The sequence below is a fragment of the Lepisosteus platostomus genome, chromosome 1 (genome assembly GCF_059453375.1).
Source record: "Lepisosteus platostomus isolate fLepPlt1 chromosome 1, fLepPlt1.hap1, whole genome shotgun sequence".
Classification (NCBI taxonomy): domain Eukaryota; kingdom Metazoa; phylum Chordata; class Actinopteri; order Semionotiformes; family Lepisosteidae; genus Lepisosteus; species Lepisosteus platostomus.
Window position 1 is genome coordinate 62,235,077 of NC_142611.1, and position 24,225 is coordinate 62,259,301.

At 49.2% G+C, this 24,225-nt stretch overlaps 1 protein-coding gene across 1 annotated transcript in view; it reads left to right on the top strand.

Moving 5' to 3' along the window:
* The first annotated feature begins 244 nt into the window (after positions 1-244).
* Positions 245-24,225, top strand: part of kmt2d (lysine (K)-specific methyltransferase 2D) — a 62,378-nt gene continuing 38,397 nt past the window's right edge. Inside the window, exons 1-20 of the mRNA XM_088633380.1 lie at positions 245-1,135; positions 8,762-8,846; positions 10,649-10,757; positions 11,212-11,438; positions 11,984-12,093; positions 12,370-12,532; positions 13,006-13,177; positions 13,788-13,902; positions 15,019-15,194; positions 15,294-15,412; positions 16,491-16,592; positions 16,874-17,691; positions 18,557-18,667; positions 19,256-19,369; positions 19,977-20,081; positions 20,173-20,354; positions 20,896-21,060; positions 21,283-21,392; positions 21,721-21,768; positions 23,504-23,692. Coding sequence (XP_088489506.1) covers positions 8,798-8,846; positions 10,649-10,757; positions 11,212-11,438; positions 11,984-12,093; positions 12,370-12,532; positions 13,006-13,177; positions 13,788-13,902; positions 15,019-15,194; positions 15,294-15,412; positions 16,491-16,592; positions 16,874-17,691; positions 18,557-18,667; positions 19,256-19,369; positions 19,977-20,081; positions 20,173-20,354; positions 20,896-21,060; positions 21,283-21,392; positions 21,721-21,768; positions 23,504-23,692 — 3,184 coding nt within the window. The 5' untranslated portion in view covers positions 245-1,135; positions 8,762-8,797. The remainder of the gene's footprint in view (positions 1,136-8,761; positions 8,847-10,648; positions 10,758-11,211; positions 11,439-11,983; positions 12,094-12,369; positions 12,533-13,005; positions 13,178-13,787; positions 13,903-15,018; positions 15,195-15,293; positions 15,413-16,490; positions 16,593-16,873; positions 17,692-18,556; positions 18,668-19,255; positions 19,370-19,976; positions 20,082-20,172; positions 20,355-20,895; positions 21,061-21,282; positions 21,393-21,720; positions 21,769-23,503; positions 23,693-24,225) is intronic.

Sequence of the window (24,225 nt, forward strand, 5' to 3'; positions counted from 1 at the left end):
GCGTTTTCCCAAAGATACATATTGTGATTATTGTTTGTGAGTGTTGTTTACGGATCCAATGAACCGTAAATCGCTGAATAGAAAGATGCAAAGTCGACGCATGTGTTTACGCTTTGTAGTAAGACGTATGACAGGACTGGATGTAACCCTCAAAGAGCTGCGCAGAGAGAGGTCAGAAAGGAAAGAGTTAACTTACGCGGAGGGATACAACTGGCCTAAGCACCGAGGAGCATGTTTACTCAACATCTTGTTGTGTATCCTTCCTCCAGTTCAATAACGTACAGTATACGGGCCGAAGGGGGAAAAAACTAACGGAATTATTTTTTTTAAATGACGCCAAATATTTTTTTGTGCATGAGAAGTGAGTTAACATGACTTAGACACGGTTTGTTTTATATTATTATTGTGCTTTTATTTTTTGTGAATGTGGAGGAACATAAGTGCCGCCCGGGGACTTTATCACTCTCTGGTCGAAAATGGCTCCCGTGTTTCAATCGCTCCAACCCCCACTGTTCTGTGACATTTACGGTTCTTAAAACAATAAAATTCCTACAGACATACATATCGAGGCAGGCCACAGATACCACGGGGCATAACTTAAGCCATTTGTACCTTATCGGTTTAGCGCTTGAAGGCTTGGAAATGAAATAAAACTGAAAAACGCGCTGGGCTCAGAATGGACGCGTTTTCGGAGTGGGTGGGAATATTGAAGTTTGCCCACAGCAGGAAGACGATAATACTGTTTCGCCGAAACAAACTGTAGCCGGGTTAAATGCAAAGAAAACGGACCGGTGGGATCAGTCCTTCTGTGCGGATTAAAGGGAACCCGGGAGGGCCGTGTGCGGCGCAGTCGTGTAAAAACACTTTTTGTGCGGAGCCCGGAGCGCACAGGACCGCCGGAGACCCGCTCCCGTGAAGTTGTGCGCATCAAGATCTGGGGTCGGTGTATGTTTTGCGAGCGGGAATAATTGCACACCTTCTTCTCTTTCTTTGAAACAACTAGTTTAAAAACAAATCACCGAAGCACCCGCAGGGTTACATGCTCGATCGGGCGCCGAGCTGTTCCCCCGATGGAGGCCGCCGGCGCCGAGCTTGCGGCCGGGCTGTTCTGACTCCGGGATCGCGCTGTGAAAAGGTGGGTTTTCGTCCTCGCTTCTCTTGTACCAGAGGTTTTGTCCTTGTTAACTATTGCAAATTACTCTCCAAAAACTCTTACGCCCTTCTGTTCCTCCGTTTAATAATGTTCAATCCTACAAACTGCGGGGGTTAAAAAGGGAAATTGTATCGCTGTACAGTGTGCGAAGTGCGTTGTCCCTAACATTGTTTCTTATTTAAACATTTAGACACGCCATTCTGGGTTACCGGTGTCTTATTCTTCCCCGCTAATGGATTTTGTTAGACATTTATTTGTTTAGCACTGTATTAAAGAGAGTTTTATTATTTTGGGAGTAACTTTTTTTTAAAGGTCCATTATTATTTTAGGGAACGTCAGTAGGGTTTCCTAATACAGTCCTGCCCGTGTACCAAGCGGATGAGCCCCGGACCTTTCGAATCAAATATGATGGTTTAATATGATTATTTCTGAGAGCTGGAATGCACTCAAAACGATATGTAGCTCAATAACGAACAATTCCCAGCGTACAGAAACAGGCCACCCCATCCCACCCTTTGTTTTAGCTATCATTTGTATTCAAGGTTTTTATTTTTTATTTTTTTTAACGCGCTTAGGAGCTGAAAGTTATTTTCGCGTGTAAGAGTTGGGATACGTTTCCGTTCGTTTTTGGTTGTCTTGGGGTTTGACAAATTTATGTCGCTTTCAGGCCTCCATCAAAACATTGCATCTCTCCATTTTAATTGGGGAATAAATCTCTTTTGTTTAACCCCAACTCCCCCACCCCCTCCGCTATTAATGAAGACGAAATTTCAAATAAAACACCTTGGAGGCACGGTTTCGTTTTTAATAATGAAGCTTGATTGTATTTATAGTATGGTGTTCTGCCCTGGCTGTGTTAATGTATGTTGTTTATTGAAGAAAACAAGACATATGTTTTTATCTCAAGTTCATGTACTTTCATGAAGTATTTGATATTCCTGGATAAAATCCTGCATGTTAGCGCAACGTGTATTTACGAATAGCGTTTTAATGAGCAATTTACTTAAATAATAGGGATATACCAATATTTCATGGCTACTTCTCCTTTTCCCTAATATCTGATAAGCTATGTTTTCATAACCTCTCTGTAGATTTGTTTATAGTTCAACTATGATTAAAACTTATCCCCATACTCTAAAACATTTCAGAAGTACTGAAAATGTTATTCTAGATACACAGTGTTAATTTAACATTATGTCTTGTGTTTACATCGGCGAAATTTTAAAGGGGTTGCGGGGTCATTCTGGATACTTCACAAATAGAAACTACAAGGGAAAGTATGGCTGAAATTGGGTTTCATTGCTTTTGTGTGTGTTTACCGTCGCATCTTAGCCTGCGAGAGTGTTAATTTGGGTTTTTCGTGTTTCTCTTTCGATTTCGGCCTATAGGCCTAACCGCCGGGCACATCCCCGAGCTTTCCTACAGAGCGTGGCCGATCGCGCTGCGGTGAAACTCGATTTAGTCATCCGGTTCATATAGAGGTTTTGAACCTGTAAGGGCAATCTTCGGGAAATGTTTTCGCTAAACTATTCGCATATTCAATTCATGCTTTAACTTGGTTAGCGGTCTGGGATGAAGAAAAGTGAGTTTTTAAAGTGTTATTTTAAGTCCATAGTGAGATTGACCTTAAAGTAACGTGGCGGGCGGGATCACACTCGCTGTATCGCAACAGTGCGTGCTTTTAGGTCAATTACTAAACAAAAGTTTTAAAACCGATTTATTTAGGATAACGTACTGACACTATAAACAACGTAGAAACTGCGGGATATAAATACACGAGTTATATTTAAATACATTCACCTGATTACTTTTATGAGATGCGAGTTGCAGTTTATTACAGTTCTATAAACTGCAGTAACTTATTTATCAGAAACAAGTTACATGACAAGAACACTGTTGTAGTAAACATTTGAAGTATCTGCACATATTTAATATTTGATGTTGTCAAATCTCATCTAGTTTTCTTCCTACAAAGTTAAGCGTGCTCTGCATTCAGTTTTAGTAACAGTCTTTAAATGTGATTTGAAGTGTCTTTTAGTAAAGCTAATCTTATGTTTCAGGCATGAAGTAAATGAGTGAGAATAAATGCTTTTTTAGCCCTCATTGGTAATGGCAAAGAGCAGGACTCCAGCACAAAATCTGTGCTTTAGCAATAACAGAATTCTACAATCAGTGAAAGCAGATTTACAAATAAGCTAGAAAATGAGTTAGAACAGGTACATGGTGGTACACTGGTAAGCATTGCTGCCTTGCAGCATTGGAGCTCTGGGTTTAATTCCTGTTATCCTTTCTGTTTGGAGTTTGTATGTTCTCCAACAGTGCAAAGACCTACTGGTAGGTTAATTGTCTTCTGGGAAGCTTGGCCCTTGTGTGTGTTTGGGTGCCCTGCAATAGCATCCTGTCCGGTGTGTGCCCTGCCTTGTGCCCGTTGCTTGCTGGGATAGGCTCCGGCTCCCGCATGACCCTGAATTACAAGACATGGTTAGAAAATGGATGGAGGCATAAATTAAAACAGCAGTTACATGACAAGAGATTAACGTGGGAGTAGGTTAATCCCATTAGCCATGTCTTTGAATCAGGTATAATGGTTCCCTTTACAAAGGAGATCAAGAACAAGACAATGCAAACAAGAGGAGCCATTCGTCCCATCTAGGCAATCTGGTAGTCAATAGCAAATTGATCTGAGGTGCTCATCCATTTAGTTCTTGAAAACAGGGTATCGGCTTAAACCCCTTGTCTGGGTAGCTTGTTCCACACCCCACTATATTTTGTGTAAAGCAGTGCCTCCCATTCTTAGTTTTATGTGCACCCTTCTGTAGTTTCTGCTTATCCCCTCGGATTCAGGTTTCACCCATGGGGAGGTGTCTATAAAAATCGGTTTGGTTACAGCGCACGCAGAGAAACTGTTATGTACTAGGCGGCCTCCCTTAATTCATTCTCCCCATCGCTCACAGCTCATGCTCACAGCTCAACAGGAAGAGGAAAAGGGGACTCTAGTGGCATGTGGTGGCACAGCTGGCCTGTGCTCCCCTGCAGAAGCTCCACACTCCCTCCAGAAATGAACACACGCAGGAAGTGTGGCGTGGCTGGAAATTGTGCTGGTCAGGTTGGAAGAACACTGCCCTTGCTTTACTGGCAGCACGCTGGCGCGTGGCTCTTGTGGACCAAGGCGCTGTGCCTGAGGAGTGTGGAGAGGTGGCAGGGCCATTCTTCTGGATAGTTGGGAATGAAATCCACAGGGTCACAGAAGAAAGGTCTGTTTCGATACATTGTGCTGGCTTTTGATGTTTCTGCTTCACTGATTGGTAAATGTCATGCTCCTGCTGTGTGCCGTACAACAGAAGAAGGGTTACTGACGGGAGGAAGGCACTTAGCCCTCCGCGGGCTTGTGTTTGGCAGTCCAGTAAGGGAGCCTAAAATCTCATGCAGCTGATTCTTGAGCCTAGAGTTGGATCCTCATCCACCGTCCTTTAAAGCCTGTTCCAGACACATGCAACTCTTTGCGTAAGGCAATTTTCAATTCTCCATTCTAAGTTTATTCCCTTTTTTGTTTCCAGTAATGACTTTGTCATAATCCAGCACATTGTGGTGCGTGGCAGGTTACACTCTGGACAGGACATCAGTCCACCTCACACACAGACACAGACGCACTCATACCAGGGCTAATTTTCCTAGAACCTAATTACCTACCAGTGTGTTTTTGGACAGGGAGGAAACCGGAGCACCTGGAGGAAAACCTCATCAATATGGGGAGAACATACAAACTTCACACAGATAGAACCCCAGGAGTCGAATGCAGAGCCCCAGCGAAAAACAATGCGTCACTGTGCTATCAGGATGTTCTATATTTTGAGCAGATCTCCTAGCACTTTTCTCTGTTGGAGAATGAAGGGGTTTAATTTCTTTAGCCTGTCTGTATATGGTAAAGTCCCTAGCACAAGGGATTATGGATGCTCATCTTTGGAGCTATGGGAAAGCTGACTGGATCTGTCAGTCTTAAATGCACTAAAATGCACATTTGTTCCAGTTTGTACCCTCGATTTAGATTTTCATGGCTGTGTGGTTGAAGTGGTTACTTGGGTGGTCTTTATTGAACTCCTTCATTATCTTGGGTGCTTGAATCAAGTCCCTTCATTTGAGGAGCTAATTAAAAGTCTGCAGGCATGAAGAACCTTGCTCGGGTGTTCGGTGAACTAGATGTGGCGGTGTCGGGGACTGAGATTCAGTTTTGCCGGTGCATGATGGGAGTCGGTGTGTGATTGTGTTGCTGGCATGGGCTTGCAGGCCCTGTTCACTGCGGCACTGGGCTGTGTGTTTAATGTTCGGACACTGAACGGTTCTTGAAGCCCTTTGGGGGTGTTACATGTGATGGCTGTTCTTACAGTGCCTTGTGTATGCTGTGCAGGGGTGGAGGCCAGGGGCTCCCAGTCCTGGAGGCCCACACACCTGCTGGTTCTCATTCCCACTGAGCTCAGTCACCTTGTCGAAGCCTAAAATGATCTAATAAGCTGCTTGATTGGAATTTCTGCAGGATAATTTCTACTCAAACATTTGAAATTTCTTTACCTCCGAACGGCCACCTCCATCTGTCGGGAACTGATCATGTTTAAGGGCTGAAAACAGTTCTGATTCATCCAATTTGTAAGTCAAGGAAAGGTTCAGTTGTGCAGCAGCCCTGGACGGGAACAGGCACCATCAGGTGTGTGGAGCTGCAGAACAAGGAACTCCTGGTCTAGATGACCCATTTTGTTTCCCAGGAGGTTCCTGGTTCACGCCCTGCTGTGCCGTGGCATGCCGATGGGCTGCCCTAGTCTCTGTGGGGTTCTTTGGGCAGAAGACCTGCTATGGTCAGCTGAGCTGATCCGAAGAGGAGTACCTGGTGCAGCAGGCATGCAGCTGTTGCTGACGGCTGTCATCACCTGGACAGCAGGCACAGTCAGCGCTGATTGTAGGCATTTCTGGAGCATTTTGGGACGGAGTGGAATGGCATGCGCCGACGCTCACAGTGGTGTTGAAGTTGAGAGCAGGACATTATTAGCTGGGTGCATTTGTGATTTCCGCAACCCATCCTCACGCCACTCTTTGCATCCCGAGTGTTGGGCTTTTGTTGCGGGGGGGCAGCACTGGGGAAGGGAGAAAGACTGAAGCTCGGTTGAATTTAGCCAGATCAGAGGTGTGTTTGACGTTTCCTCCTGGGGAGCAGGCGACTGGCAAGAGGGTGTCAGACCCACTTGTTCTGGCTGCAACAAAACCCCTTGATTGGAGAAAGGACCAGCTATGAGAGAGAGATCCTCGCTCATGACATGGGACAGAACCCCTTGGAGCCCCTCTGACAAGTCCGGGGGCAAGGCAAGACATGCACATGTGCTTCGTTTCCACCTTGGAAGTTTGTAGGTGCCAGAGAACAAAAAAGTCTGTCCTGCTTCTCGGTCCCTGGTGCTCCTGGTCCAGTTTTCATGCGGAAGGTGAAACATTGCTTCTGGTGGCCCAGGTCAGCTGCTGACAGCCAGGGTTCCTCAGGGATTTAAACTCTGTTTACTGGACACTGGGGGAGGGGGGGGGGTCTCCAGGAGATTGGATAAAAACTTCACTCCCAGTTCTGTGTGAAACTGGAAGTGTGGCAGTACAGGAAATGCGTATTTGGACCGAAATTCATATTGTGAGACCTATTGTGGGGACCTTAATGAAGCCTTAGTCCAGGGATTCCCTCTTTTGAAGAAATAGGAGGCTGGGAGCCCTATTTTCAGGGCTGGTCCCAAAGGAGTTAGTCAGACCTTCAGTGTTTTCACCTTAGGGACTGAGGACACAAGTGAAACTGGACGCTTGCCCACGGAGCGACTTCAAGCTCGGCCGGTGGAGAGCTGGGGGTCTGTATTCGCAGTCGGTGGGAATTCTCTACTGAAGTGACCTTTTTTTGTGTCCTAAATGGCTGTAAGCAGCTACAACTTTAGAACATTTCATTCTATGAGTACCCTTGTTGTTTTAAAGTGTTGATTTCAGGCTGTAACCTGCTGTTTGAACAGTTTTGGGTGGCAACAGTGAATATTTGCATCTTGCTATTGGTGGCTCTGTAATAAGGCTTTATTTTGTGTGAACGTTTTTAAAAAAGGAAAGCTGTTTTATTAAACATGATAACCTGTGATGTTCTGTTTAAAGCGATGGTCACTATAAAGTAGTTTAAACGTTCAGCAGATTGTTCCATTCGATATTAATAAAATATTTTCATTTAAATATGACATTGAGTTTAAATATGATCATATCATGATTAAATAAATTCCCTTATTTTAATATTTGGAAGTAGCCGTACGGTGAAGTGATTCTGATCATCCACATTTCACTATTCCTTTTTATGACTTTCGAAACAAATACATTTGCTTCATGTCGTCGCTGCCGGAACCTTTTATCCTTTTTGATGTTTCCTCACGGCGCTTCCGACTCGTACAGGAAGTGTAGCACACGGAAGTGGCCTTTTCTTTGTGTATCTGCTTTGGGGGGGGTAGTTTTATTTTTAGAAAAAAAATCCTGGAATTAAAATCCGGTACTCTACCCCGTAAGAAGAAGGGTGCGCCGGGTTTTTTTTATTTTAGGACTGTGGGTTTGCATGTGACGTCGGCGGAGGACGCCGGGAAAGTCCGCGCAGCATCTCGGCGTCCGTCTGCCGTCCCTGTTCCTGCGGAGCTGTGGCGCTCGGGCGCTTGAGCCCTCGGCGGCGAGCGTGCAGGCTGCGTCCCGACTGACCGCCGGCAAGCAGCGCGATGTGTCTGTCCGCGGAGCCCGGCCGGCTGGCGTGATGTAACCCCCGGAGGGCCCGGACTGCGGTGCGTGCTTCCTGGGGCTGGCCGGCAGGACTGGGGGAGTCTTTAAAAAAGAGCGAGCGCTTCTATGCGTGTGTAAACATATTCATCAGACCTGTACACTAGTAGGCTGTTGTGTCGGTTGTTATTTTTTTAAATAGCGGTCGTGTGGATGTAGACGCTTCGGAACGAGACGTTAGAAACGTGGGGAAAAGCCATCGAAAGGCTCAGTGAAGTGTATTTTGTTGTCGCAAGCAATCTGAACTAAAATACAGGCGTGCAGATGAGCAGTCGTGCCGGTTTCCTGACGTGTATCGGACACAGCGCATAACTGTGGAAATGTGGGGAGTAATTAAGAGTTCAAGCAGTTGCTTAATTATCAAGATCGGCAGGTTCTGTATCCGGTTACATACAAACCCCCCGAGTTGAATGTTCCCGTTGAGTATCCCTCCATTAAGGGCTCTGTAGCAGGTAACACATTTGCAGTGTGTCCTATTTTAGGGTAAAGGACTTGTGTTTAGTACTGGAGTACGTTAAGTGTTTTGTGCCACCTGGACACTTTCATTTTCCTGAAGGTGCCTGAATATTCACTAAAGGACCCGGGCAAGCTGGAGGAGTGGCCATGAGGCATGAAAGCAAGCGGGATTGATGATTCTCATCTTCTTGTTTGTTTGTGTTCAGGCACTTTTTTTGTTAAGACTGTTGAAGTGCTGTTGCTCCTAAATCCCTCGCCCCCTCCCTTTCATCCGGCTCCTTCCTCCATTCTGTCCGTCTCCCGGATTTTCCCTGACAGTCCGTGGCTTCTGCCTTTCAGGTCTCTCTGTGAGGGAGATCGGGATCGGGAGCAGGGATGGCTGAACAGAAATCCAACTGCGAGGAAAATGATTCCGAAACAGCAGGTACTGGGACTGTCTGAGCGAGGGGTGGCGCCGACCTGTTCTCCTATTATTATACTGTGCCCCCCTTAGGGCTTTGTTTATTTCTGTAATGTGGTGAGCCCCCCTACACACACACACACATACGGGCAGGGCTTCTTCTAGAGTAATTACTGCTGCCACGCTGGCTAACAAAGGGAGTGCAGAGAGCCTTAATGCTTGTCAAAATGTGCACAGTGTGTTTTATGCAGTTTTCAGCAGTTAATGTCGCACTATAATGACAGCACTCAACATCTTAAAGATGATGGTTATCCAGAAATACTAATGGGCTGCACAATGCAAGTCATAAATCGTATTCGAAATGTGTACAACCATCGAGAGAAGCTGCATTACACTTCAGTTGATCGAAGTGTTGAGCCACTGATATTGAAGTGTGGTACCTAGGATATTGCTATTCTTCCAGTAGGCTTGATTGATCATCAAGATGCCTGAAGGTGATTTATATTAAGAACCTTGTTATTCCTCTTGTGATAGTTTGTGAATGGTTTTAACAACTGGATCAATACTTTCCTTGCTCATGGTCTGGATGTGTAAATGAGTCAGCCCACGCATGGACTAACTATGAAAAACGGGGGTCTATAACAGCTGCTGGAAAGGTGCTACAGCACAGGACCTGTGAACCAAAGATGGTGTTTACAGTAAACATAATGAACTGGGATCTGTGCCTCCAGACAGCAGGAAAGTCTCACTGCGGTGTGTTGCCAAGACACTCAGGAGCTCAGTCTTTCATTTTGTTGTAGCTTTTAGAAGTTAGAGCTTCTTCACAGAGCATGTAAAAGGACATATTACCACATGAGGCTTCCTAGATAGTGCCCCGTCATAACAGGTCATTGATTCAGAACATGCATTCTTGCAAGAGGTTGCAGACAAGAAGAAGCCATCTGGTCTGTTTGGTAGTTAAATTGTCCCAGGATCTCATCCAGGTGTTTCTTGGGGGGGGGGGACAGGGCGGGTATCGGCTTCAACAATGTGGCTGGGTAGCTTGTTCCAGACTGCTGTCCCTCTTTGTCTAAAGAAGTACCGCCACTTCTTGGGTCAGTCATCAAAATCAAAAACTAGCTTGGACTGTGAATTGTTAGTTCTTTCCATAATAACTGTTTTCAAACAAATCCATTGTAAAAAGACCTGGATTGGTTTTCAGAAAATGTAGTATAGCCTCTTCCCCTAAAGAAAAGTCCAAAATTCACCAGTACCTTTTAGAACTTGACTGTTTTGAGCAGTTGAGCATTTCATTAGTACAGCTTTTGAGACTGCCTGCAGAGTTGACCACTCTTTTTTAGGGGCGCGGTGCTGTCTGGGGTCTGTTTCTGCTGTGCCGCTGTACCACACCTAACTGTGCAGAACAGAGGCTTTTCACACCCGGTCTGAGAGCCTCTGCGCTGGAGCAGCTGTGGCCAGCCTGGCTACAGGCCTCTTTCCTGCTCCAGTGCAAACTGGTGACTTCGTTCATCTGCTTTCTTGTGTTATTAATCTTTCTTCATCAGTCCTGAATGTCAGCAGTAACCGGATTTAGAAGCTTGAATGCATCACCGGGCTGCGGTTTGTTTTGAAAAGCGAGGAACATTTTTAAGTCGCCCTGGGGCCACGCGCGGGGTCGTTCAGCAGTTCTGAAGGGGGAGAGCTGCGGCAGCCCCTGCCCAAGCTCCTGGTGGTAGACTCCTTGCTGCAGGGGTCCCGCTGGGGCCGCTGTGTGTCGTGTCAATGCTGCTGTGACACCCTGAAGTGGTCTTTCTCACAAGCCTCCTCTTGCCCCCACCCCACCTCAGCTGATGACAGCGCCCCCCCGGAGCAGCCTGTTCTGTCCGAGGGGGAGCCGAACCCCACCCCTGCGGAGGAGACCCCCAAGATGGCCGGGGAGACCCCCGCACCACCTATGTGAGTCCCTGCTCTGTCCTCCTCACTGTACTGCTGTGCAACTCAACTGTAGTGTTGCTGCACAGTACAATTCTGCAGGTATCTGCAACTCAAGTAGTTTCAGCTGTGCTCTCCGGCAGGATATTACAGTAGTCCAGGTAATAGTACTGGAGAGCGCGGAGGTATTGTACTGAATTCCAAAAGGTTGTAGCACTAATTCAGATTCAGTGAGCTATATTGGGATGACTGATGAGTTACAGTTTTTCCAAAGCAGATACAAATAACCTTCACAGTACAAACATGTTATTTGGCATTTGTATAAACCACAAAAATTGTGAGACAGATTCACTGTCTGTCCCTCAGGCTACAGCAGGAGGTCACATACTGTATTATGATTATTATTGCGAGACTCGGTGTTGCTCAGATTGGGTTACAGCTGTGTTGACATCCCTGTTTTTGGTGGTTTCCTGTGCAGGGAGGACGGCCGGAGCTGCGCACTGTGCAACTGCGAGGACAGGAGTCTGTACGGGCAGCGCGAGCTGCGGCTTTTCGCACCCTCTGCCGACCGACCGCCCCTGCCCCACGCCGCCACTGCCTCCTCTTCTGACCCCCCAGCTGGCTGTGCAGGTCCGGGGGCCGACGACCTGGACACCATCGGCTTCCCCGAGCTCACAGCCCCTGCCTCGCTGTTCAACGACACAGGTCAGCACCGCGCCACAACTGTTTCACGTTCCGGGCCTACCTTGTCCTTTGAAAGTCGCTTTGAAACAATCGCCACTTATTTCCAGCTGAAACATAAAAATTGCTTGTTAAAACTGCAGCTTGCCTTGAATGTCTGACAAGACTTTATAGAATTTCAATGCAGAAAGCTTGTTTCAGTCTGTCCCGTACTTGGAAAGTCCCACAAGTTTCTGATCCACACTTTTCCCAACAAGATCTGTCCCACTTCCGTTGTGCATGCTTTGGGAAGCTGGGAGCGCCCTTCTGAGGCTCTCCCTCGCAGCCAGCAGCTCGCTTGGCAGCATCTGTCCTGGCACCGCAGGGTCTGACAAACAGGGGTTTTCACATCTGCTTCAGCCTGAGATCAGTGGAGTCTGGTCTTCTCAAAGTACCTGGTTAGCCCAGTTAGAAAATGCAGCATAGCCGTGTGCAGCGCTTACTGGAAGAGGACAGTTTTCCTAGTGTCGGGATGAGCAGGTGTTTTAAGGGGGGATCCGGCCCCTGAGTGATGCGTCTGTGCTGCACAGGGCACTGCTGGGTTCACCACTGGTGCGCCGCCTGGTCGGAGGGGGTGCGTCGCGCCAACGGCCAGGAGCTGGAGAATGTCGACGGAGCCGTCATCTCAGGGATACAACAGGTCAGTTCCACACTTCAGAGGCGGGCTCGGATCAGAACCGCACTCTACAGTGTCTCTTTTTCTCTGCCGGGGCGGTGCCACACTCTTCAGTGGCCTGTTATTACTGTCTCTGCCTGATATGTGCCTCACTCTTTAATGGGCTGATGAGTATTGGTAGATTGTTTGTTGTATAGTTATTTATGTTATGTTGCGTGTATTGCTTGGCTCTTGTTGGATATTTGATTGACAGCCCGCAATGAATTTGTTCCTGCTCTTCCTCCTCCTTTTCCATCCCAGCGATGTGAATACTGTAGAAGACTGGGTGCTACCATTCGGTGCCAGTCAGAGGGGTGTCGTCGGTTTTACCACTTCCCCTGTGCTGCTGCCAGTGGTTCCTTCCAGTCCATGAAGCAATTGGCCCTTCTGTGTCCAGAGCACATCGAGAAGGCCGTGGATATAGGTGAGGGTGTTATCCACCATGCTGTCCTTTGTGGTCTGCCTCACAAACTATTCCAGGGGCAAAGAGTTTTATTAGTGAGATGTCTGATTCTTTTCTTCCTGATTCCAGTCATTTTGAGGCAGTTGATTCTTTTTTCTCCACCTTTTCTTCTTAAACTTTAAAAGCAAATTGAGGCATTGCAGAGCTCAGCTGGAGAGCAGGTGTGCTCTAGGCTGCTGGTTCGAGACACCCACTACCCTTTGAGAAAAACAAGTGCCTGTAGGTTCTCAAATTTTTAGTTGTCCTTCTTGTTTCAGTGCTGAGTGTAAAGTGATCAAAGGGGTTGAGGTTGTCAGCACCTCACGGAGTTTTAGATCTGTATCAAGTCCTCTGTTTATCTCTTCTGCCCGGAGGAGAAGAGGTGGATTAAATCTATTGTCTGTGGTGCTGTTTCTCCATCGCCCGTCTTGATGTCTTGTTCTCGCTCCCTGCAGCGGGCGAGGACTCTCGCTGTGCCGTGTGCGATTCGGCTGGGGAGCTGTCGGGCCTGCTGTTCTGCACGGGCTGCGGGACGCACTACCATGCCGCCTGCCTGGAGATCAGCGCCACGCCACTCCAGCGCGCGGGGTGGCAGTGCCCCGAGTGCAAGGTCTGCCAGACCTGCAGGTGAGCCAGGAAGCTGACGGGCACATGCTTGTGGGTGCACTCGCTGATCAAAACCAGGAACTCCCAGTCCAGTAAGCCACCCCTTCCAGCAGTGTGTGTGTGTGTGTGTGTGTGGGGTTGGGCTGGAGGAGCAGGAGACAGACTTCCATCACCTTTCCCAACCAGAACAATCCCCTGATCTCACTCCTGCTGGAAACCAGTGGAACCAGTGGACCTGTCCAGCTCAGTCCCCACACACCAGCACCCTCCTCACAACCCCAGCTGAAGGCCGTCCTGGGATAGTGCTGCGGATACTTCAGATCCACCAAGCGCTTGTGGAGGACCTTTATTATTCAGTGGGAGTTCCTAATATTTAGATCAGTGAAGTTCGAGCTACTTTAGGGGGAACCGTGAGTTCAGCTTATGATGTGAATCCCATGCACATATTGTGCTCCAGTTTCGGGTAGTCGCTGTATAGTACACAAGCTAGAGCAGTGCTTCCCCACACACATCAGTAATTGCAGACCTCAAACTTGCCACCCTAAATGTTCAACTGCTTTTCCCACTAGGACTGGCTGCCTCTGAAGTTCAGCTAGCTGTGTCTCAGTGCTTTGTGCTGTGTTGGTTGCAGGCAGCCTGGTGAGGACTCCATGATGCTGGTGTGTGACGCCTGTGACAAAGGCTACCACACCTTCTGTCTGCAGCCTGCCATGGACTCTGTGCCCTCTGACCCCTGGAAGTGCCGGGTGAGTGTAGCCCACTCTCTCTCTCATGGTCACTTCAGCTTGGCCCTGGGTCTAACTGTCCGTTCCCCAGCCTGCAGGTAGATAACAGGCGCCGTTGGTAACATTAAACTGAAGAGGCAGCTGAAGGACGGATTTTACCTTAAACCTGTAGAATGGGCATTTTGTGTTGATGGCTTTCGTCTTATCCGGTTACAGACTGATCTCGTGTTTTTTGAAGTGTGTGACTGGAGCTTTGTCTCTCTGTGCTGTAAGAGTGTTTGCTGTGTAAAGTGTAACATATCTTGAAATCTGCAATAGCCTTGAGAACAATGTGCCATTTAATTTCATTTTGGATGTCTTCCAAGTATTGCACAGTCCTGCTGAAACAAAATCACTGAATATCGACCATATTCACGAATCCTATATTCATTCTGCAGAGCTTTCCTCCGTCTGGCTTTAAGGAAGAACTTTGCATTTGATGAGAATTTTTTTCCTCCATTTAATTCTTGCTGCTGTTTGTAGCTGAATCATTATTATTTAAATGTATCCCTTCATTCTTTAAAATTCTAAAAATGACATTTATGCGTCTAATGACAATGCAGTCAGTGCTCTGCCAGAGCACCCCAGACTTCCCTTTTGTGTATTGCAGCTGCTGGGGTACACGGGCCTCAGCTGCCAGTGGGGGTCTCTAATAGTCACCGGGGTTTCCCTGGCCTTGATCCTCTGCTCCATGTTTCGCCAGGGGTTTTAAAGGGGATCAGACCTTCTGCAATTTGCAGGCAGTTTCATGCCACTGGAAGCTTTGCAGAAAAATCGCATTTGTGACCGTCGGTGTGGATTCATGAAATTGCAATGTGATTTGTGATGTTTTTTTCAGGGCACTAAATAGGGTGCCTTTTGAGTGAAAGCCACTGTATCAAAATTGATATTCACAAAGGCTGCTGCTAAGTTTGAGTAGAACAGGATGTTACAGAATTGTGTAACATCAGGTTTCTTCCCCTGCGACATGAAGACCGCTTCTTAGATCTACCTGCGAGAAGCTACCTCATGCACAAGGCCAAGAGCTAATGTCCTGATGGACTGCCTGGACTCTTGGGGTGCTGCAGTGCTCATCGCCCTCTCCACCTCTCCTTTCAGAGGTGCCGGGTATGCAGTGAATGTGGTACCCGGGGCTCATCCTCGCTGGGCTCTGCTCAGTGGTTCGATAATTACTCGGTGTGCGAGAACTGTCATCGCCTGCGCAGCTCCGTCTGCTCTGCCTGCAAGAAGACGGAGCCTGCTGCCAGCCTGCGCAGCTGCCAGTCCTGCAACGGGTAAGCCTACTGCGTGCCTGCTTGTCTCTGGTGAGTGCACGAGTGTCTCGTGGGCTGTCTCCTCGACTGACCTCCTGTCTCTCCCGCTCTTCTCTGTAGATGGGTGCACATTGAGTGTGCCAGTCTGTCCGATCCACAGGGGGATAAGTACACTTGCACGCTGTGCCAAGCATCGCCATCAGGGGGCACCGTGGAGACAGACACTCCCATGGAGTTGGGTAAGTTCTGAGTTCTGTTTGCTTTTTTGGGATCAGAGTTTGCTGATGCCTTTTGCAGTATTTGATGTCCTTCCTGGTAAACATTATCTGACACATTCCTTCAGTGTGGCAGATCCTGAAGATCTGTGTCCAGCAGGGTTTTCATACCCTGATTGGGAAAGTCCCAATCCTGTAAGTTTAATAGGTTACCCCGCAGTACTGATTTCTTAATGATAAGTTGCTCAATTAATGGAATTATGTTCCCTGAACATAATTCCTTAAATCTCAGACTTAATGGATTTTGTTTGTTGTTCTGTACTTATGTCCCGTTTTAAATTGATCCAAATATTTATAAAATGATGACCTTCTAAAAACTGCAAGGTTGGAGCTTTTCAGGACCAGGACTAGAAACCCTTGATGTATTGCTTTAAGTGGGATGACTCTTCTCAGTAGTTCTTAAGGTGTGTAATTATTCAGGCCTAGCTAGCTAGCTGGCTGAGTTGGGGCTGTTTTGTGGGGAAGCGATAGAGACAGTACTGGACAGGGTAGTGGGAGGAGATGGCAGAGTGCAGAGGTGGGGTCATTCCCCTTCCTCCTAATCGCTCAGAAACTGGTGCGCCAGAGCCACAGCTTTCTGCAGTGACCATTCAAGCCTGCTGTGCTGTATGAGTCTGAACTGTGTTGAGAAGAGTATTCGATTTTCTGTATGGGGTTTCTCGAAGGGAGGGCGCTGGTTAGAACGGCAGTTGACGATTGGACCTTGTGATTGGAAACGGCGTCCTGTTGGAAGGATTGAGCAACTGATTTGCCAGGCACCGTGGATTTCTTCACAGAATGTCAATTTCCGGTGGTATCAGGTTGTAGTTGAGCAGGAACCTCGACCCTCCCTTGGCTTCACAGGCTTACTAAACTTTTTAGCCCTTTGATTGGCTGGCCAGCAATGGGCAGTGTGGCTATGACCGCAGGCTGTCATGCTGTCATGCAGCTGAATCCCAATCTGCTTTATTTTAATGGCGGTGTGTTAGAGCTTAGTGAGGTGTGGGCAGGGTGGACAGAAGTACCAGGCTGTGGGTGTAACTCCTGCTGTGCTCGTGTGCAGGGACGGAGGCAGACGCTGAGGAGCCGATGGCGGAAGAGGGGTCACATCTGGACACATCTGCCCTCCCCCAGGAGCAGCCCAGCACAGTGTCGGAGAGCACAGGTAATGAAGGGTCCCACGGTGAGACAGGAGGGGGCTGCTGCCCTCTGCAGCTTCAGAGTGTCGTACTGGAAGGCAGCCTGCTGTGTTATCTTTTTTTAAAAATATTTTTCTAATCTCCTGCTGTTTTGGCCTCCCTGAAAATGCCAGCTGGAAATCCAGCGAGAACGCTGCTTTCTTGACTGTTTTTGTCACATGCTAGGATGCTGTAATTTGGAATTGTGAACTGTAACATTTCAGACTGGATTTAAAACTTGTTGATTTCTCTCGGGCATTTCCAACAGAGGGAGGCGAAAGCAAAGAATCTGAGCCCCATCCTGTTGTTGCTGTCGGTGAAGACGATGCCAAGAATGAAGAGACCCAGAACCCGCCATCCCGAGACGGCTCGCCTGCAGAGACGGCGGCAGTAGCGACAGGGAGCAGTAAAGAGCAGCAGGAGGCCGAGCCCAGCCCTGCCTTGGAGTGCGTGCCAGAGGAGGAGGGGAAGGCCAGTGATGAGGGTGCGTGTCCAAGCCACACTCCTGTCCAGGACAAAGCTGCCACTCCCAGCCCCGAGGCCCCTCCTCCTGACGTCCAGGGGGAGGAGCCTGTTGCTGTTGCCATGGAGGAGATGGGCACAGAAACTCAGGAGCCAAAAGAGGCAATGCCACAGACTAGCCCCGCCTCCCCCAAGGAAGCCCCTCCTGCTGTTGAAATGGATATGGGGGCTGTTCCGTCGGAGGAGGAGGAGGAAGAGGAGGAGGAGGAGCCAGCAGGGGATAAGGAGCTGCCCATGGAGGAGCTGCCGGTGGAGGAGGGCAAGGTGAAGCAGGAGCCAGAGCAGAGGGAAGCGGAGGGGGAGGCGGGAGCCAAGCCAGAGCTCTTCCTGGACGAGATGTCGAACCTGAGCCACGGGGATGGCAGCAGCAGCGGTTTCCTGGGGTCCCCTGGGGAGCCCGACTCGCAGTCCATCTCCCTGGACCTCAGCCTGGTCCCGGCAGGGCGGGCGCGCTCCGACTCCCTGCTCACCGAGACCGACGACTCGCTGCCCTTCGACACGCTAAAGGCCGAGGGCGACAAGGCCAAGCGGAGGGGCTCTCCCGGCCGCTCCCGTGTCAAGCAGGTAGCAGATCGCTCCGGACGCCTCTCGCGGGCGAGGAATAGGTGTTTCCTAAAACCGAGGGCTGGAGTCTGGGTTGTGGGGATTTTGTGCCTTTTAGTCTTGCGCGATGGTAAACCGACCACTCTGTCACAAAATAGTTGGGTGGCTTTTTGAAGCCAGGTTGTATTAAAACAGCATCATGCCCAGCTGCTTTAGGGCCCTTCACACAGTGAGCACACCCCCAGCAGGAGACTGTGCTGCACTGACGTCTTATAATAATAATTGCTTACACTTATATAGCGCTTTTCTGGACACTCCACTCAAAGCGCTTTACAGGTAATGGGGATCCACTCCACCACCACCAACGTGCAGCCCCACCTGGATGATGCGACAGTAGCCATAGTGCGCCAGAACGCTCCCCACACATCAGCTATCAGTGGGGAGGAGAGCAGAGTAATGAAGCCAATTCATAGATGGGGATTATTAGGAGGCCATGATTGGTAAAGGCCAATGGGAAATTTGGCCAGGACGCCGGGGTTACACCCCTACTCTTTTCGAGAACCGCCCTGGGATTTTTAGTCTTCTCTAGTGTTGAGGATGTGGGGGGGCAGCACGTGTGCGAGACCACAGACCCTCTTCCCAGTGGGGGCCCTGTGGACACTGCTGCCCCAGAGCAAAGCAGAAGGTTTCTGTCCCGCCCCTGGGAGAACGCAGGGGTGGGGTCGTTCCCCTTCTTACAGCACCTGCCCTCCTCTAATCCAGATGTCGGCGGATTTGCAAAGGAGCAGTGGACCATGAGAAAGTACTGATTTGTTTGTAGGTTTTCATTGAAATAGGAAAAATGAAACCCCGGTTGCCATCTTTGTCTCTCTGCCCCCTCTCTCAGGGCCGGAGCAACAGTTTTCCAGGGAAGCGGCGGCCTCGTGGAGGCGGCAGCGGGCGTGGCCGGGGCCGTTCGCGTCTCAAGGCCATGGCGTCCTGCATCGAAGCCTTCCTGGTGAGAACCCCCTGCATGTCCCCAGGGGAGCAGTGTGGCCTCTCGCCCGCTGGGAGGTCACCAGCAGAGCCTGCCTTGCAGATATCACATAAGCCACTGCAACTGTAGTAGTCTGAGAGATGTGCATCGAGTTTGCTGGTCAAACACACTGGACAGCAGACTGGATTTATAGAGCAACATTTTTTTTGTGATCAATTTCTTTGGGGGAGTTACAGTAACAAGCTAGCTCCTTGTGTTCTTCATTGTGGTTTCCCCAAAAGTGCTGCATGTTTTTTTTATATATTCCCCTATTTCACTAAAAAAGGTCATTGTGAACAGTTTCTTGTTGGTGGTGACCAGCTGGATATCCAGTTCTACAGCAGTGCATGTTTGTGGAACAAGCGAGTGAAGTACTCTGGGATCTGGTCCTGCAGCACCGCCAATCCAGAGTCTGGATCACTCAGCATGTCTCCACTCTGCTGCCTGTATTAATGCAGTTAAAAGGCAATATTGAAGCACTTACTTATTGGGAATGATGGATGCCTCTCCCTTACTCTTTTTGTCATTATCTTATTGAACTCCTTTGTCATCGGGCCTCTTCCTGTGCAGCAAAGCATGGACACAGACACTGGACTGGGGAAGGAGGAAGATGAGGATGAGGATGATACCATGCAAAACACAGTGGTGCTCTTCTCTAACACGGACAAGTTCGTCCTGCTGCAGGTAGGACCTTTTCTCACGACGGCAGCCTTGGCGCACTGGTGTTGAACCTGCTGCGGTACCACTTAGTCTGGGCTTAGGTTTCTCGCGCAGCATTCAAGAGAGGGTTGAGCCTTGTCGTTCCTGCTGTACCAGGCTCCGGTCTCTTGAATGGTCCAGTGGTGCTGCTGGGAGTGTTTCCCACATCCAGTGGGCGTTTGAGGATCAAGCCGTTTCCAGCCTTTCCCTAGTCTTTCTTCAGTTATTGCAGGTCACAGTGATCACAGTGTTCGTCACTTCTGAATCCCAGCAAGATTGTTTGTGGGTGTACTAAAACCTCACAGAGAACAGGTTTAAGACACAGATGAAGTAAAGAGCTGGCAACTGGACATGATAGAGGTCTGTGAAACAAGCCTGGTTAAGTTGTTAAAGTGGTTTTGTCGGGGTGGGTGGGGTGGAGGCTGCGATCTGGTTCAGGAAGAATCCAAGTGAGTGCTTATGAGTTATATTCAATATTAAATATGCTGTCTTGAAGCCCAGGTGGAGCTGCAGGCCACCTGTCTGCTCTCTGGAACGCTCCAGTGTTAAGTGCCCTCGAACCCACAGCTGAGGCTTGTCCTCTTTCTCGCAGGACATGTGCGTGGTGTGTGGCAGCTTCGGACTGGGCGTGGAGGGGCAGCTGCTGGCCTGCGCCCAGTGCGCCCAGTGTTACCATCCCTACTGCGTCAACAGCAAGGTGAGCCCCTGCCCGCTCTGCTGCGGGGTCGAAATGCATGACCTCTGCCCTCTCCCTCTCTTCTAACTCTTGTCCTCTCTCCGGCCCCCAGATCACGAAGGTCATGCTGGTGAAGGGCTGGCGCTGCCTGGAGTGCATCGTGTGTGAGGTGTGCGGGAAGGCCAGTGACCCGGCCCGCCTGCTGCTGTGTGACGACTGCGACGTCAGCTACCACACCTACTGCCTGGACCCCCCCTTGCACACCGTGCCCAAGGGGGGCTGGAAGTGCAAATGGCGAGTATATCCTTCCCATGCCTTCCAATCAGCCCTCGGATGACTCGCCCGCAGTGCTCTGATGCGCTGGGAAACGGAGCCAACTGCCCCTCCTTCACGTTTTTCTCCATTGCCATTTAGTTAAAGGCTCCATGTTTTAAACGCTTAAGGGGAGCTCTTGTGACCCAGGTTGTGCAGTAGAGACCCTGGGCACTGTGTGCTGGGCTTGGTGGAAGAGTTATAGCTGACATTCCTTGAGCCTTTGACACATTGCAGTCTTTAAGTCTGTGCCCTCTGTTGTCCTGTCCTCACTGGTCAGTCGTGTCTTCTGGCGGTGTGTGCCTGGACAGAAATGTCACTCCCCCTCTTTCAGTTGTGAGCCTTGTGCTTTCTGTAGCACTGTAGTGCCTTGGTCTCTTTTAGCGGGTGTGCGTGCCGTGTATAGAAGGGCTCTGGTGCCTGTTTCTGTTCCTGCAGGCGTGCGCTGCGTGCACACCTGCGCTCACCTCTCTGCCCGCCGCTTTGTGTGCTGTGCCGTGACGGCTCTCCTCTCTCGCCGCAGGTGTGTGTGCTGCATGCAGTGCGGCGCCAGCTCTCCCGGCTTCCACTGCGAGTGGCAGAACAACTACACGCACTGCGCCCCCTGCGCCAGCCTGGTGACCTGCCCTGTGTGCCGCGAGAACTTCATGGAGGAGGAGCTGCTGCTGCAGTGTCAGCACTGCGACAGGTGAGGGCGCACCTGAGGCACCGGCGCCGCAGGGCTGGACCCGGACATGGGAGACCTGGGAGGACCTGCTATTTTGGGGGCCAAGAGGTGTACAGCTCCGAACATTGCGACTTTTCAGGCTGTCAAGGCAGAACTTTCCAGTCAGGACAGAAGGAAGCAAATCAACCCGTTTAAAATGAGGAGCGGAAGGCAGCCCTGAGCGTCTGTCCTTTCTGTCCGCAGGTGGATGCACGCGGTGTGCGAGAGTCTGTACACCGAAGACGAGGTGGAGCAGGCATCGGACGAGGGCTTCACCTGTACGGCCTGCTCGCCCTACGTCCCCAAGCCCGTCGGTAAGCTGGCGCCGCGTGCTGTACAGACCATGGCCGTGCACTTAGAGGTTTGCTGTGCTTTTAGGAGGTCTGTGTGCCGGCTGTTGTCAAAGAAAATCTTCCGGTTGTTCAGCTTGTGTATCTGTGTCCAGCTATTCTTAAAGGTCCCTCTAAATTGCCTCTTTCATATTTCAGCAATAGGTGCTCTCCCGGATTAGATATCCATGATCTGTATACACTCAGATCCCTCTCAAGCCCATGTTCCTGCAGCTCAGAATCAGCTGTGCCAGGCATCTGGTGCGTGTTCCTGCTGAGCCCTGTTTGAGCTGACACGTGTTTGTGTTTGCAGTGGTCATGGAGACTCCAGTGGTGACACCTGTGAAGGTGAAAGAACCAGGTACACATTTTTTCTTTTAATCTGCACCTTTAAGCTTGTGTGTAGTTTGTGAATGCGCTTTCTTTTTTGCGTTCGTCTTTATTGCAGTATTGTTGCTGTCCGTATGGCGTCTTACTCTGCTTTAATAAGTGTTTTAATAACCCTTTCCTTTATCAGGCAAATCACTGGCTGTCAAATTGTGTACACTGACAGCTTTAGTTATGAGACAGCTGAGGCTAATGTTTTGAAGAGAATTATTAATAGAGATGCCCTCAGCTGCACAGCTGGGCTTCAGCCTCCTCTCTGATTCAGTCTAGGTATCCCATGCACCAGCATTTGCCCCGTAAAGATGCAATTTTGTACAATATATTTGGTCCTAAATTAAAAGATGGACATCTGCAGTTGAGCAAATAAGGGGTTTTCCCAGTTGGAGCTCTGAGGTCTTCACTGATTAAATGGAGTAAATGGGATAGGTCTGGTGTCCAGAGGAGCCCCAGAATGAATTTGAGCAGTAGTTTTTTCTGTGAAGAAACATTCCTGAGATCTTGCCCTTCATTATGGGGAGCCTGTGCCAGTCTTGCTGTGAGTTTCTGCGACATTTCAGCCAAGTCCTTTCCAAATGCTGTCTGATGTTGTTCCTGTACAGTTTGCCTTTATTGGGCCCCAACTAAAAAAAAAGTCTCAAGGGTTCTGGCCTGGAGGAAACTGCAGCCAAGGCTGGTCTTGGCCTTTCTTCTGCACAGCCATTGAAATCATGATCGTATGCCAATCGGGAGAAGCAGATCTCCTTAGGAGACAATTGGTTGTATAGCTATTGCTAAGATAAGACTTTATTGGTCCTGAAGGGGATCAACAATGAGTGACACCAACAAATGTTTGGTAACATTGATGGACCTCACTGTGTACTTGGGATGGACAGAACAGTGTAGTTGTGTGGGAAATGCCAGGAAAGGGGAATATGTCAGAATATTTACATCTGCAGTTTCGTTGAGGTTCAGGTAAGTTTTGTTCAGTGTCCCAAAATGAGCAGATGGCAGCTTGTAATATATAGCATGCTAAACCAGACTGGAATGTCATTCTGTAACACAGTTTAACCAGCCTCCCAGTTTGCCGAGTAACTTCACATTGAAGGTCCCAGTTCTTAATTCCAGGAGCATCAAATATCCAGAAACCCTCTTTGAATGAAAAAGTCAGTTTGAATCCTCTTTAAAGGCAGCCCCCCAGACCCCAGCAAAGTAGGATCTTCTACCTGTTAAACAAAGAAGACCATTTTTTTTAAAGAGGGTTTGTGTGCACGATCTTAACTAGATGGGTCGTGAGAGACAGGTTCTCAGATGCCCCGATTTCCTCCCACAGTCCAAAACCATGCTGATTAATTGGCTTCTGGGAAATCCGGCCCTAATGTGTGTCTATTTCCGTCTGTGTGGCCCGTGGCGGACAGGCGTCCCGTCCAAGTGTATCCTACCTTGTGCCCATTGCTTACCAGGATAGAGTCCGTCTCTTCAGCAACCCTGGATTGGATAAAGCGCTTAGAAGGTGGATGGATTGCTGAACTGAACATATCAGCATCCGAAAACTACATTTTTGTTCTTTACAATCTAATCCCAAAATGAATAATAAATCTAAAAATATTTTAACTAAACATGTTCAGTTTGTATGGGAGTGTTGTCTTCCAGGCTCGGCTGCTAGCTGAGCTAGTCTCGTGAAAGGCAGGAAGTGGGATTCACCCCTGGGTGTGCTTGACCTGTCTCCCCAGAGCCGCAGTTTTACCGACTGGAGGGGGTGTGGCTGACGGAGACCGGGATGTCCCTGCTGCGCAGCATCTCCATGTCTCCGCTGCACAAGAGGCGCCAGCGCCGCTCCCGTATGGGGGTGCTGTGTGGGGAGGCGGGGCCGGACGGGCTGGAGCTGAAGGAAGGGGACGGGGAAGGGGACGAGGTCAAAGGTGAGAAGATCTTGCCAACCTTGCCACAGCCCGATTGCTCCCAGTGTCCCGTTCTCTCTTCTGTAAGAGCCAGATGATGTAATTTACTTGGCCGTTTTGAGTCGCCATGCCATCGATTGGGGGATTCATGTCAAGCTCCAGTCCTTGAGGGCCTCAATCCAGCAAGCGTTTTAGGGCTCAATGTATCTCCAGCACTTGCAGTACTGGAGAGAGGTGGTCTGGTTTCAGAAAAAAAGAGCTCAGTCAGGTCAGAGCATGGGTGCAATGAGAACCTGCAGGCATGGCCACCTTTAGGAACTTTTGTAGTCTTGCTTCTCTCTTCATTACGTTTCAGTTTTCCCGTGTCTTTATTCCGATTTAAACAGGCGGGTGGTAGTTGAAAGCAGCTGCTTTCTGAGTCCCAGGAAAATTTCGGAGCTCCAGTCTTTTCAGTCCTGGTCACCACTGCTCCCTCTGAGCTGCGCAGCTGCACGCCTCTTTTAAACTCCCGTGCATCACAGTCGGAGGGAAGGAACACAAATTCTCCGAGATGT